Source organism: Haliaeetus albicilla, chromosome 12 (assembly GCF_947461875.1).
Source record: "Haliaeetus albicilla chromosome 12, bHalAlb1.1, whole genome shotgun sequence".
Classification (NCBI taxonomy): Eukaryota; Metazoa; Chordata; class Aves; order Accipitriformes; family Accipitridae; genus Haliaeetus; species Haliaeetus albicilla.
Genome location: NC_091494.1, coordinates 37,516,715 through 37,530,745, shown reverse-complemented (window position 1 = coordinate 37,530,745; position 14,031 = coordinate 37,516,715). Strand labels below are relative to the sequence as shown.

The following is a 14,031-nucleotide window of genomic DNA, read 5'->3' as shown; positions in this document are numbered from 1 at the left end:
GCTGCATGTGTCACCAGAGAGAAAGAGTGTCTGAAGAAGAGGAAACCATCCATCTTACCACCCTGACCTTTCTGATAGCCAGCTAGTAGTATGGGCAGAGCTCCACCGATCACTTCAAAGTTTATTGCTCTGTTAGTCCTCTTTGATTGACAGATCACCTAATGGATAATAAATTACTGCCCTCCACTCGGACTGGGGGCTGCCTGCATGTTGCTAACGCTGATTTTTCAGAACCTACTATCACTCACTCTCTGCTTTTGCAATTTAAAGGGATGCGAGTTCAGAGACAATAAATAAATACAGAGGACTGGGATTTCAAGGGTACGTGTGGGGAATTGACAGCACGGTGCCCTCTAAATTTCAGTGTGACACAGGCTCCCACATCCCTCGGGTCTTTTTAAAAATCTTGCAGCTTTACTTTTATGCCTGCTGCAAACCTGGTTGTCTCTCTCCCAGGCATCTGAGGGTGGGAGAGCGAAGCCCCTTTCCTTGGTCCCGGGGGGCACACCGGGGAGGGGGGGATCAGCAGGATGCTTGCCTTGGGTGCCCACCTGAACCCGAGGAGAAAATGTGCTCTGCAGTGAGTTCAATCTGAAGAAACTCCACCTGAAACCAGTGGTGCCTCTAGGACGGGGCCTGACTCTCAGCTTTTACTCAATTCCAGTCACAGTGACTTGCTTTGGCACGCGAGCAAGCATGGAGCAGAGACTGAATAAAGACCTCAGGGTTCTGCCCATAAAAAGAAAATGAAGTGGAAACGCCTCTCTTGAGGTTGGAGAGGCCAGGATTTGTTATGGCTGCTCCGGGTCACCGAGAGCGCCGCGAATCAGCGACGCTTTCCTCAAGAGCTGCTGTCAGCCCTGCCACTTCCATTAGTTCTGCCACGTGTCAGGACGCAATTAAAAAAAATGTCCCTCTTTCACACTTACCTTTGGGACCGGTGGGCTTGTCGCCAGCGCTGGGGAAGAGGCGCTCCAGCTGCTGGTCCCACTGGTACTGCGGTGCGAATACCAGAACGTGTAAGCTAGAAAAAGCCACAAAAAACCTCAATTCTCACACGGGTGAGATTTTCCAGAGCTCTGTACGGATGGAGCAGGACACGTTTAAATGTATTAGCAAACCGTATTCCCTCATCTTAGAGCGCTGCTTTCCTGGAAGACTGGGGAGGTGGAAAGGCTCTGACATTAAGGAGTGTAATTTTGCATGTAATTTTGCACTGCTTTCCTGAAGGCAAAGGACCTTCCTCCCGTGCCAGGGATCTCCCCTAGGCACTGTGGTCGGGGTGCTGTTGCTGAATGATCATACGTGCCTGTGATAGCTTTAGCTAAGATTGTGGAGAAGGGAGAACCTGCATAAACCTAAAGAATTTCGGAGTCAAAGAAAACGTGTTCCTCCCCCAAAAGAAACCAACACACTCAGGTGGATCCAAACTGGTGCTGGTGGAGCTACACCATTATCCCTAGGCACACGCAGCTTCTCTAAATCTCCCTGTCCCTGCATTTTCTAGGGTTCTTGCGTGGTGCACCAACTGTTTTGAGGCTTCCATTTTAAATTATCAAATTAAAAGTACCAACCGCAGAGGCACCATCAGCATGGCAGGGAGCTCCCACAGGTTGGGTCTCTCTTTTCTGGCAGGTGTTTTTCTTTAGTCCCAGGATTGTGCCTTTTCCCTACACTCTGAGTTTTCTCTCTCATTCCCCCCAGCTCCAGCCCCCGGTCTCTGATAGCAGCTGCCGTCACCACTTCACACATTTTCAGACACATACTTGGGCATTCTCAGGGCAGTGAGCGTGGGATGGAGGTGCTGATCTCTCATCTTGCTGCTCTGTAGCATCCCAGTTGCTCCTTACAGCCACCGCTAGATCTCTTAATTCTTCACCCATGAAACTGTAGATTTTTGGGACAGACAACATCTTTCATTGCTTTTGTGAACGCTTGCGTCTCAGAAAATCTAGCCCAGTGGGGTTTGGTATGTGTGTGCATCTCCAGCCCCTACGACACTGCACATACTCAGAGCTTTCATTATATACACTCCTTTTCCCTCTTGACTGAGGGAACAGTGAGACCTTCAGAACGTGTTTATTTATGAAATCTGCGTTACTTGTTCCTGTAACATTTATTTTTCTCCCTCTTTGGAAAGCACAGAAGTTCAACACAGGCCCTTAGAAACACAGCTGCTGTTATTTTGCAGCTGGGTGCTACTATGTGGAGAGCATCTGAAAAGGGAGGCTTGAACATAGGAAATTAGATGCAAGTTTACATCGCTGTGGAGAACAATACATGAAAAACTTGCGATGTAGATTTTAATCCAAGATTTTTAATATGAATATTTCATCCTGCAGCCTTTACAGTTGAATGGAGGTTTGAAAAGTCCATCTATGTACAGATCTGTGGAGGACAAGCTACTATTTACTCTTCTTTCTCGAACGACGGTAAGCCTGGTGGGTTACACAACATAGCCCTTCTTTATACCCTCAGTTTAGGAATGTGCTATGGCTGTTCAAGAGAGCATTTATGTACACCAGTGAACTCTAAGTGTAAGCTGAATGTTTAGCACATTTTTCAGTGCTATCTTCACAGCATGGTCTATAGGCAATGTGTTCCATTTACCCATGCTTCTTACATTTCTGCATCTTTATATTAAAGCTTATGGCTTAAAAAGAAGGGAACTATGTTGCTTCATTTACCAGTATCAAATATTTTTACTGAGAGTAATTGCTTATCCAGAGTTTGCTTATATAAGAATTAAACAGGGTATTCCATTAAAATTATTAAAAATATCTTTCTATAGCTCTGCTCTCTCCACTTCTCCTCTAATGTTCAGAATCACATAAAATAATAATGAGCATACATAGCCTTCTGCTGTTTTCATAGACAAGGCAGTAAAGAGACAGTTGCTGTTCCCTTGAGTGCTAGCCCACGAATCAGAAAGTCTAATCAGCTACAGTATCTGACACACTAGATAGCCCCTGTATTTCATTATTGCTATATTAAAATCTTTCCTATTTGAATTCTGTATTCTCTATTAAAAGGAGAGAGGGAGATAGAAAAGATAATCAAGAGAGGGCAAGAAGAAAGGACTTAAAGAAAAGTAACTCTCTTTTAACTCCCCCAGCCTGATGCTTTAGAATTCTGTTTCCAGTGCAAGAACTGGTCTGAAAATACCCGGAGCAAGTACCTGGCATACTGCGGCCATCATACACCCCTGGGGCTGTCTTGTAAGAGTTCAGCTTTAGTAGCCTGGGTAAGACCCAGCGCTGGCTTGTGGTTCTGCCTCGCAGAAAATGCTCAGTGAAAAGTAACTGAACAATGGGTTTTTTTCACTGCTTGCCCACACCACTTGCCTACCGTGCCTGTGCCTGCAATTGAATATTCAGGGTTCCCTTGGTTAGGTCCAAGGACTGCAGAGGGGCAGAAGCTGCACTGGGAGTCAATGCAAAGGGAGTTTTCCTGGGAGAATCTGCTGCTGGGTGTTGCCAGTCTCTGACTATCCACAGTGTGGAAGATGCAGCATCGCTGCAGCCTTGCCAGCAGCGTGGCTGGCGTGTAGGTTTCATAAAAGCAACATCTTCCAACGCGCTCAGAAATAGGAGGTGCGTCTCTTTGTGCATCAGTCCACGCTGATCTGTAAATTAGGCTGTGACAAAACAAATTAGATTTAATTTTGCATAGCTGTCCAATGGCATTACTACATGGGTTATTACATAATCCTTTGAATCAATGATTTGACTTTACATGCTTGCATCTTATGAAATTGAGAAAGATCAGTTCAATACCTGTAGGCAGTTGCTGAGTGGCACAGATGTATATAATATCAAACAATAGATGTCACTGTTATGCCAATAAAAATGGGTTATATTTACAGTTATTGGTAGTTTCAACCTCCATTGCACAAAGCTGCTAAGTCAAAAGTGTAGAGTCAGGGCACTCACTGACACATCACACTTTTTTAAACATGAGTCCTGCACCTCCTTCTGGTTTTTCATCTATCAAATTAGACACAAAAATTTAATAAGTCAGTTTAAACAAAATAAAAAAGATATTTTCCTATGGCTTTATGCAAATTGGTCATGCAAGAATAGCACCACTACCCAAAAGTTACCATGAGCAGGAGAAAAAGAAAAAGGGATGTGGGAAGCTTATCTGGAGAAATATCAGAGATGGAAACATTTCTGCTTAGACTTCTTTCTTTCAAAGGGAAGGGTGGTGTATTTATTCTCCTCACTTTGGAATGATAACAGGGAGGATGGCATGTATGAACTCACCAAAAGGGAAAGACCAGGTTATAAGCAGTAGTTTGCTGAGAGACAAGAAATGAGGGAGAGGCATCACAGGCAACATCCCACAGCAGCAAAAGACAGGGAGAGTCTGCAGAAAGAGGGAGTAAGTACCCAAGCAAAGTTTGAGCTCCAATGTCCTATTTCAAGAGGTTCTTAATACTGCTTGAAATTGGTATAAAATTATGTATATTAGACTGCGAACAATATAAGAAACTCCAGACCAGCAATGGTACCCTTTTGCTCAGCTGTAAGCAAGACCTGTGCAGAGTCAGCTTTCGGGTGATGAGCAAAACCAGTGAAGTCTAACAAATCAGAATGAGTTTAAACATCAATTTCAGGACAAGACACAGAGGAAACCGGGCAGGTGATTATACAGCAGCTGTTCAGCACCTACTGTTCTATTCCTCAATATCAAGAACACAGTTTGCTGAGAGAAAATGTCTGTGCTCAGTGGTCGTAGGAGCCTATTTGTAGCAGTAAGACAAGAAACAAAATGCTTCCTTGTCACCAACTGATTTAGAAAAAGTGGACAAGCGTTTTGGTGCACAGTGCTGTCATCAGCCTGGCCCCAGTCAGTCCCAAGGAGAAGGAGGTTCCTGATTTTTTTGCTTCTTACCATGAGTTTGGAAGACATAAATTAATTCAAGCAAAACCTGAGTCTTATAAATAAGAAAAGCCACATGGTAGGTTTACATCAAACCTCTTTCATCCAGAATGTGAAGGAGACCATTTATAATTTTTGGATAGACGACACCTGAACTGTACGCACAAAGAGGTGTTCTTTCAAACAAAACCACCAATGTTACGTACACAAATGCCAAACCTTTACCGTGCAGATTTGATTGCACCTACTCAGTAAAAACCCCACAATATTACACTGAGGAGGACAGCTGCCTCCATCCAGTCCAATACCTGAGAGAATTGCTAGGAATTTTCTTTCAAGTTTGCAGACAAGACTGTGCTTGCCATTTGGACAACATTGTGATGCAGATGTAAACATTTCTGTGCTTATTTACCAAAGTACTGCAAGTTTTGCATGTACACAGGATCCTTGCATCTCAGCTTTCCTCTTCTCCGGTATATCTTTTCCTCTTCACTTGAAATCATCTCCTCACGTATGTCACATCCCAGTCTCTTGCTGAGGAAATGATTAGGAGGTCACAAGAAGAAGAATGACTCAATATAAAAGCAGAAACAAGAGAAGACTTCAAGGAACAATCTGAGGAATAACAACGTTGTTTCCATCACATATTCCTTGTAGCATTAAAGGAGCAAGAGCGGCAGAATACCAGGTGAATTGCTTCAAAACATAAAGTCTTTCAAGATACCCTATGAGATATTACCTGCTTCTGTAGAAAAATAAAAGGAAAATGATAGAAATACCTCGTAAATCATAGCTGAGGTGCATATTTCAAAGATTCACGGGATTCTTGTACAAAGTAGGAAATGGTATGTTTTGCAATGTAACATTGCCTGATAGCACAGAGGAATTTTCAGCCACAGGCTTTCAGCTTGGGAAATGTAGGTATAAAAATTCAGTATTTCACATGTACTTTTATAGCATGGAGATAAAGCATGCTCCTGGACACAATTAAATCGAAAACGCAAAATCTTAGCATCTGTGAAAGTACAAATATTGATGTGCATCACTAAACATATGTTGCTGACTAAAGCTATTATTAGCGACAACAGTCATTCTCTACTCTGGAAAATCCCAGTTGCCTTGGGCTTTGTTTGAGCAGAAAACCAGAGAAAAATCTGAATAAAACCTTGTGAGTTAGCCTCATGATAATAGGCTGAGCTGTAATACTCAGATAATAATAAAGCCAAAAATACAGGGCTAAATTCAGCCATGCTTACTTGGTGCTAAATTGAGCAAATTGCATACTGCCTGCTGCAGAGGCAGTACCAGAAGGCACCTTGTTCTCCCAGATTGTCTTTGCAGGGTACAGATTATTTTGATCCATTCATTGCAGCTCCCATTTGGACTGACACCTCAGAACTGAACTGGAAACTCCAGATGCTGCAGTTTGGGAAGCTGGAGGTCCTGCTGGGGTTGAACCTCACCTGTTTTCTATCGCACAACGCACACAGCCAGCAGATCTCGTGCCTGCCTCTTTCACCCAGCTCTGCCCTTCCACCCTCCTACAGCAGCGTGGGGCCATCTCCTGTCCTAGCTGCTGCAAGCCCCAGGTGAGCTCTCCTAAAACCACATCAAGCTGTGGGTTTTCTGGGCCCTGAGCTCAGCTTTCTACATCATTCCCCTGGACTTCCACAGAAACAGAGCCAAATAATGATGTCTTCAAACGGTCAACGAACCACCTGGTTATCAGAGGTATTGAGGAAAGGGGTTACCTTTGCACAGGCTTGATCACAAGTGCCTGAGCCAGGAAGGTTTAAGCAGAGTTGTACTGCCAAAGTCGTACTTTTAAACATCCTATTTCTGGTTCCAAAATTCACAAGATTAACTTTCTGTAAATATTTTTTTTCAGCATGGTCTTCCAGCTTGGAAGCATTTAGATTGTTACCTTTCCAAGTTTATTTCTGCTACCAAAAAGTCTAAAAGATTAATTAACCCCCAAACCAATATGATTCTGACAATTAAATAATTCTAGAACATACAAGAGGAATGAAAAAACCTGTGTTTTGTGAGACACGAGAGCTGGCAATGCTGGCAGAAATTTTGAAAGGAAAGATTGTAAGACACACGCAACAATATTACTGCTGACTGCCTGGTATGGAGAGTCACAGCTAGAAAGGCAGTTTGAACAGGAGGAGTAGATGGGAAGGCAAGTGGATGTGAGAGCAGAGGGCAAAGCAACTGAATGTTTCAAAAAACTGTGGATGAATCAATTTTATTTTTCAGCTGACGCACATGTTATGGGTTGAACTGTCCTGCCTGTTCAAGGGAGCGTACGGGCATTCAGATGCTTTAGACTGAAGGAATTCAAACCTTTGAGGACTGCACAGGGAGAACAAGCGATGAAGAAATCTAACAAGGAGTTCAGCAGAGACTGAATCAAGCTATGGAGGCACTGCAATGCTGCTCTGACAAAATTAACTGGCAAACACTAGGGAAGTGTGGAAAATAAGAACGTATTTTACAGACGAAGCTATTCTAAGCTCAGAATTAGGAAGGTAGCAGCTGGAAAATTTTACCAACATATATATTTATGCCTGTCTATCTATCTCGCTATATAGTTGCAATGGGAACTACTATCACTTGTTGACAGAGGAGGTTCTGAGTGTGTGTGTGTTCAGCCCTTATGAAACACTGAGGTCAAGCAGGGGCATACAAAGTATTGGAGGGGTGGGATGTAGAGCTCCTAAGTATAATGTCTCGCCAACAATAAAATCTCCCCTGGAAATGACTCAGGTAGGAAGAGAACAGATTTAAATCCTTGCAGCATAACAGAATAGCAGTATTTATGGTTAATTGTCAGGCATTAAATTATTAGATTAGCCAGGTTCTATTTATACAATGGTTGCTTTTCTTGTTCATTCAGCTGCAATCAGTTATAAACAAAAACTCATCCCATAACAGTGTTTCAGTTGTTTAACAGGCTAAGTGAGCGGCTGACCTCACTATAATTAATTAGGGATCTTTATTTAATTGAACATTCATGGTCACCAGAGCAATGCAAACCTAAACCCCAGCACACTTACCTGATTCTGGTTTCATTACGAAGGTATGCCCTTGGCCAGTAAAAATTAGAATGAATTTTCATTGAATCTGTGAACCTTTATGGGTTGGGCTCTGTGGACACGTGTAAACGCGCTTAAACTACATTTCCAAACCCAAAATACAAAGGGGTATTCTGTGGCTACAAACTCATAGACAACAGGCAGAAGTCATGCTTAAAGTCTAGGTAATAGGAAGGGATTCTGCACTCTACATACACAGGATTTATGTTTAGAAAGCAAAGGAAAATATGTAAATGAAGATCATCAAAGAAGGAAAAGAGGTTAATCAACACCTCGCATAATGACAAAAATGGAAAAGAGGGCTAATTTAGTTAATTCCTTTTGCATCTGCTTTAGAAAGCAGTAGGGTGTGCTCATGAGTCACCTTCTGAGCTTAGTTGCAAACAGCCTCCTGAATGTGTGAGTATAAACAAAGAGCAAAAAAAATTCATTTTCCTACTCACTGCAAACCATCCCGCCCTGGTATGACTTTGTTCCAGCTCATTAAAACTGTGTTTCTAGAACTGTGCCCAACTCAATTAATTCATAACCGTTTTTGCCAAAACAGTTCATGCTCATGATTTATAGCTAAGGCACGGCCACAGCATGTAAACAGCGGGGACTTAGACCTGGAGTAAGGACCACAGGCAGCCAAAAGAGTGAATCTATCACATGCCTTTTGTAGAAAATACTTCCTACACTCAGCTAAAAGGGAGCCTGCTAGAAAGTCCCAGGCAAGGGACCATGGAGCCAGTGTACTTTCACATACTGTACCCCATGGTGGGGTACCTGGGCTTTACAACCTGCTGCTCTACTATATCCAGCACCTCAAACACAAGAATCGAAGAGAAATGCTAAGGAAGGAACCTCAAAGAAGTTGATTTTCAGAAAGAAAAAAACCCTTTCATGGTAAATCCCTGCTGGAAACAACACACTTTTATCTTAATCTGGCAAGTAGTACCTATGTCTCATTGCATCTCTGAACACTACAAGCTGCTGAAACTAGGAACACCAAAACAAGCAGGATGCCAATAAATAAACGCTTGTAAAGTGCACTGAAGCTGAAAAGCACAGCATATTATTACTAGGAGATGACCAGCATTTAAACAACGTTTGGTGTCTCAAAATTTCATCACTGAAAACAAATTTCTGGCTTGGTTGAAAGGCTGCTCAAGTTCTTCCATTGGTTTCAGCAGACTTCAGATCAGATGTTTAAAATGTTCACTAGCATAAACTGGTGGATGGGACCAACAGCCAGAGAGAGCTCAGATGGCGTGAGGAAATGGAGGGAGATTGTAATCAATTAATTAGGTATGATTTATACCATTTAATTTCTTCCACTTATTTGCTATCTTTTCAATATTTTATACTAATTAATTTCCAAATTGAGTAATAAGCATAGATACGTGTCTGATGCTTTGACCTCTCTACCAAGAGCAGTTTTTGCAGGGTTTCCCATCAGGAATGATGCACCAGTCTGGGGCTGCCACTCCTTGCATGCCACTGTCGCACTGATACGGGCTATCTGATGGTGCTTTGCTGGATGCAGCGTTTCTGACCCTTTGATCCAGCAAATCTCCCCTCATCGGGCCTCTGATACAGGGCACTGACTCTCCTGCTTCCCTCTGCAAACCTTGCAGGCGTATCTTCTCCCCACTGGTCAGGCAAGTGCCATGATCTTTAGTCTGATTTTTATGAATGCAGGTTCTAGCATCTTTTTCTTTTAATGTCTCATGAGAATACGGTTAAGAAAGAAAGATAGAGAGGGAGAGCGGAAAAAAAGTGAGCTGATGCTATAAAAAAGCCACTGCTTATACCATGACAAAATAACCCTAATTTCCCAAATATATCACACTCAGAAATGACAGTGCTTTGCACTCTAACGCCTTTTTAAATCACTCAAAATGCCTCCTACCCTGGGAACGCGACTTTCACTTTGGTGCAGTTTGACACAACTCTGAAGCAGGCTCCATCTAGGCAAGTACATATATATGTGTGTGTGTATATGTGTATATATATATGTTACAAGCATGAGGAGGAAACCTGCCCAGATGAGGTGAGGTACTTTTTTTGTAAATTCTTGCTTTTTCCTACAAGTTAGATCCTCGCAACTGCACATTTTTGCTTTCTACAGTGAAAAATACCTGGAAACAACACTGTCGTATTTTCCTATGTGTCTAACCCACTATTTTCACGAACAAAATCAACCAAAATATCCCTGGAGACACTATTTAAGATTTTTTAAGCATTTGAGTTGTGGGGCAGTTTACGCAGTGGCATCATAACAGCTCTCATTTTGCAGCAGTTTCAGGGTTCAGGGGTCTCCAGCACAGCTTACGGCATACAGGATCTCTTCGTGCAGCTCTGGTTGCTGCCCTGTTCTTCCTTGCAAAGAGCTGACCGGAATAATCTGACTTTTTCTTGGATCTTGGTCACGATGCCAATTTTTTGACCCAGAACTGATTCAAACTGTGCAGCGTAAAAATCTACATTGTAGTCTATTTCCCCAGCCGCTTCTAAGAATACTTTCAACCATCGCAGAGATTCCCGATACTTCTCCAGAAGCATTTTCTCATCCACCTCTTTTCTCTTCTGTGTTTCCCCCCCAGTACTGAAAGTAAATAACTGAGGGGAGACTTCCTTGTCTGCCTGAACCCCAAATAGCTGTAACTCTGCTGTCCTGGGACAGTTCGGCATAGTCCATGGTTTCTTCACATCTTTCAGCTGACGTGGGAACCTGAACATCTCCTGACAGGGCTGTCCAACGGAATTTAAATTCACCACCAGCTCCTTCACATGGCTGGCATACCGTAGGGCATTAAGGGTGTGCTTGCAGGATCTCATTCCTGGAGAGATAGTGACAATCATGCTGGTACAGAGTTTTCCCCTATAAATGAGTCCCTCAGGACCTGGGTGAGTTTGCTCTGAACGGGTGTGGGCTCTGTTATGCCTCAATACCCGGATACACTCTTTGAGTCCCAAGAGGCTTTTATTAGTATCAGCCTCCTCCAGCCTTGTTTGCCTGTCTGCAGTGGAGATGTCAGCTCCTCGCTCATTCCCAGCCAAATCAATCGAGGAAAACTTGGTATACAAATGCCGTCTCTTCTTTGAGTATGATCTGGAAGACGGCAGGGCTCCAGGAGGAGTGAGTGTTGGCAGAGGTCTTGCCTGACGTGCGACACTTGCTAACCGTTTCAATTAGCTTGATGACATCTTCCACGCTGGTGACTTTTTCCTCCCACAGGCCCACCACTTGGATCTGCTGTTTACCATCTTCCAGCACTCTCAGCTGCTTCTTCCAGTTCAGAAGGTCAAACACTTTGCTCCCATAAATCTCAGTGAAGGCCCCATAGACTCAAAGCTCCAATTTCTGGCAGCTGGGGTCCTGCAGCCTGTGGAAGACATCCTCGGCAACCAGGACATAGATCTCTTTGGAGGTGTCCTGGTTTCAGCTGGGGTAGAGTTAATTGTCTTCCTAGTAGCTGGTACAGTGCTATGTTTTGAGTTCAGTATGTGAAGAATGTTGATAACACTGATGTTTTCAGCTGTTGCTCAGTAGTGTTTAGACTAATGTCAAGGATTTTTCAGCTTCTGATGCCCAGCCAGTGAGAAAGCTGGAGGGGCACAAGCAGTTGGCACAGGACACAGCCAGGGCACCTGAGCCAAACTGGCCAACAGGGTATTCCATACCATGTGACGTCATGTCTAGTATAGGAACTGGGGCAGTGGGGGGTGGGGAATCGCCGCTTGGGGACTAGCTGGGTGTTGGTCGGCGGGTGGTGAGCAATTGCCCTGCGCATCATTTGTACATTCCAATCCTTTTATTATTACTGTTGTCATTTTATTAGTGTTATCATTATCATTATTAGTTTCTTCTTTCCTGTTCTATTAAACTGTTCTTAGCTCAACCCACAAGTTTTACTTCTTTTCCCGATTTTCTCCCCCATCCCACTGGGTGGGGGGGAGTGAGTGAGCGGCTGCGTGGTGCTTGGTTACTGGCTGGGGTTAAACCACGACAAGAGGACTCAGAGTTCTTGACAGAGAAACTTCCCCTCATGGCGCGTGTCTTGCCGCTGCCTGCCTGGCCACAGGTGAAGCAGGTAGCCATAGTGCCCTGGGAATGGTCTCCACCAGGGGCTGGGCAGTGTGCCTGTACACCAGCGCATTGGTGGCACAATCATCAAAAGCACGGTCAAAGCGGAAGAGCTGGTGAGGTCCGGCTTCTGCTTAGCTTCATGCACCATCACCAAGTCATGGCAGAGGACTGTCACTACATCGAATTCGTTGAGCTTAGCCTCCCGTAGGTTCGGTGACCGCCTCCGAACACACACGCGGATGCGATGGGGCCGGCATGGTGTGGTGGCCCACAGTGCCTCGCAGTCCGGGTGGCTGTGGCACTTCTGGATCATGGCCATCACATCTGTCCCGGGGTGGAGTGAAGCAGTGGCCTGCTGGGCTTGCTGCTCCCTCATCCCCAGCCGCCAGCATTCCCAGTGTTCTCGCAGCCTTTCTAACTGCTGCCCAAATGATGATGTCCACCTGGGTCTGCAGCCCCTGGAGCCAGACCAGGCAGCCACGGGGCCCCTGCTGTCCCCAGATGGCTTCTTCACTTTGATGGGCTGTGACAGCCATTCACTCGGCAGGCTCTGGTCCCCTTTTGCTGATAGTGGGGCCTCGATGCTGGTCATGGACATGCTCCTTGGTGCCAGGTGAGGGCTGAGGACAAATACAAGCTGGAGATCCACCTGCTTGCTCTTGTTGGCCCCCTTCTTGAGCCGCTCCACAGTGATGCTGGAAGTGCTTTCACGGAGCTCCATCACCAGTGCCAGGTCCTGGCTGGGGCAGGCAGGGCTGGAGCTTGCCCCTGGCTGCGGGGGTCCCGTGGGGCTCAGCACTGCCTGTGCCCCACACTGTGTTACAATGGTCCAGGTGATCCCCCCGAGCGGCTGTGGTAGGGGTTCAGCTTCAAGGTTGAAAATATATATGTTTTTAATCAGCTGCTATGGGTGGAAGGACCATGCAAAGCTGCTATCACCTGAAAGGGCCTATTTGAGTTTCCAGGCTGGCGTGCAGCTGCTGGGACACATCGTGTCTAATTAGATCAGTCACGTTGTGTTAAGCTAATGCCAGTGACACAAGAATTTATAGCAGTGAGACAAGTGCAGAGACTCAGGAGAGCCTTTTTGTCGTGCAGTGACCACACAAAAATGCAGAAAACAACACGTTGTTTTCAATTACCTTGAACATAAATTTTGAATTCTTTTAAAAGGCTTTGCATGCCTTAAAATCCTGCTTGAGAAAGAATGGGCTCAATAGAAAATGAATGAAAATTAGAATTGCAGTGTAAGTGCAGTGGGTACATCCGCATCCATAAGGAAGAGTTTGATATCGTTTTGATAACTAGAACAGCTGATGATATTTTTAATCCATTTCTGTAACGCTCTTCAGTAATCTGGATTCCTGAATAGAGAATTTCAGAGTTCTGGCTACAGCAAAATCTTTTTAACATCTTGGCTTACGTAAGATTTTCGGTTCATTTTGGCAGGTAGCTTCAGACCTTCAGTGACAAGGACTGTTATTTACAAAAATATTCAAATGCTGTAATAGCCCTAAGAAGAATGCTTGCAGAAATAGTGGTAAACTTACATAAGCTTGAAGCAAATAAAACCAATTTGGGAGGTTTATTTTAGAATTATCTCTATTTGTTCTTGCCTTTTGACTGGTAACTTAAAATGATGAATTCAGGTAGTCTGAGATCACCAAAACTTAACAATAAGGAGAATCTTGGGTGTCCTTGCTTACCAACCCTCCTGTGGAGCCAAAACACCAATTAAGGTGTGCTATAATTTCTTGAAGGAGAGCAATTAATGTTCACATTTTTTGTCTGGAGACGTAGGCATCATGACTACTGTTGCTTTCAGCTACCTATCCTCAGCTAAATCCTCATACCTTTGAATGCGCTTTAAATGTAATTCAAAACATTTTTATGTGGGGAAATTATGTCACTGTTATAAAGAGATCTAGTTCTTGGGTGTCCATCATAATGCCAGCCTGAGGAAGGATGCAG

The 14,031-nt window shown here is 44.1% G+C and overlaps 1 protein-coding gene across 1 annotated transcript; it reads right to left on the bottom strand.

Moving 5' to 3' along the window:
• Positions 1-10,298: 10,298 nt before the first annotated feature.
• Positions 10,299-13,501, bottom strand: KIF2B (kinesin family member 2B). The gene is given in 9 exon segments (XM_069799599.1): positions 10,299-10,636; positions 10,694-10,840; positions 10,843-10,892; positions 10,894-11,072; positions 11,074-11,406; positions 12,004-12,083; positions 12,086-12,175; positions 12,178-12,964; positions 13,484-13,501. Coding segments are annotated over 9 exon segments (2,022 nt in total).
• Positions 13,502-14,031: the final 530 nt, after the last annotated feature.